This window comes from Trichinella spiralis, assembly GCF_000181795.1.
Source record: "Trichinella spiralis strain ISS 195 chromosome Unknown Scfld6127, whole genome shotgun sequence".
Lineage (NCBI taxonomy): Eukaryota > Metazoa > Nematoda > Enoplea > Trichinellida > Trichinellidae > Trichinella > Trichinella spiralis.
In genome coordinates, this window is record NW_003533066.1 from 1 (window position 1) to 1,123 (window position 1,123).

Here is a 1,123-nt window from a genome sequence, read left to right on the forward strand (position 1 = left end):
AATTTGCACATCAACAGTCAGACAGGCTAATAGTCACCTTGGTCTATAAACACGTCACACTATGTACAATTTAGTCGTATGCTTTTCGAGTAATTTGAGTATTTTTGTAAACATAATTCTCAATTTGTGCAGCACGCGTTGGCTGTTTTATCCCATTTACCCGTTCAAAATGTTAAATGCGGTCTTTTTATTTCTTTGAAAAATTCAATAATTTCTTCCCTTGTTAACATTATAGGAACATGTTTAACACTAACAGTGTATTAAAATACTTAATTGGACGCGGCTTGATATTTTACACGAATAATTGCATTTTTCAAATTTAGTACTTTCTGTATGTTTAATATTTTACATCATCATCATCATCATTTAGATAGATAGATGGGATTTTTGTGCAAAATTGCAATATATAATATTTAAAATGATATACTTTTATTTTGATTACATTCTATGATAAATAAACTAATGGAAAGTTGAAGAATACAGTAATCACATTGTTACCTGTGCATCATAAGTAACTTATTAATATATAGGTAGATTTATTTTAATAAATATATAGATTTATTTCAAAGATGATATTTATTTTTAACCAATTATATATATATATATATATATATATATATATATATATATATATATATATATATAACTATAACTAATCATGGCAACCGACTGGCGCACAAACTGTTTGAGCGATACATTTTTGGAAAAAAAACAAATACAGTTAATGATTTTGACTGAAATCATCATTGTAAGCGGCCACTTTGTCAACAGATGGTCTGTAATAGATTAACTGTGCTTTTTGTTCTTCGGTTTTAATGTGTTGAAGTTGAGGCCGTTGCATTTGGCCAGTATCCGAATCATCGTGATAAGTGACTTCAATAGGGGTAGGGGGCCTTTCGTAGGTTTCTTTAATTGGTGTGCTTGTCAACGGTGACAAGCGGTCACTGGTTCGATCTTCTTTGTCCGAGGCGAGAAGTAAGCCATGACGACGAGAATCCACTGTATCCCCATTGTTGGTACTTGCCGATGTCATGTGCATCACTTGAGTGTGCTCTGAAGAACAAGGTTCAGTGCTCGGCTCTCGATGCGTGCCAACGCTGGATTCAAAATCCGTCACAGATAC

The 1,123-nt window shown here is 32.9% G+C and overlaps 1 protein-coding gene across 1 annotated transcript; it reads right to left on the reverse strand.

Moving 5' to 3' along the window:
- Nucleotides 1–721: 721 nt before the first annotated feature.
- Nucleotides 722–1,039, reverse strand: Tsp_14731 (putative argininosuccinate synthase). Its single transcript, XM_003366350.1, has one exon. The coding sequence runs from the start codon at nucleotides 1,037–1,039 to the stop codon at nucleotides 722–724; it is 318 nt and encodes a 105-aa protein (XP_003366398.1).
- Nucleotides 1,040–1,123: the final 84 nt, after the last annotated feature.

Bases quoted from the DNA above. Each gene is read 5' to 3' on its own strand.
- Tsp_14731 (XM_003366350.1), bottom strand. From the start codon at position 1,039: ATGCACATGACATCGGCAAGTACCAACAATGGGGATACAGTGGATTCT.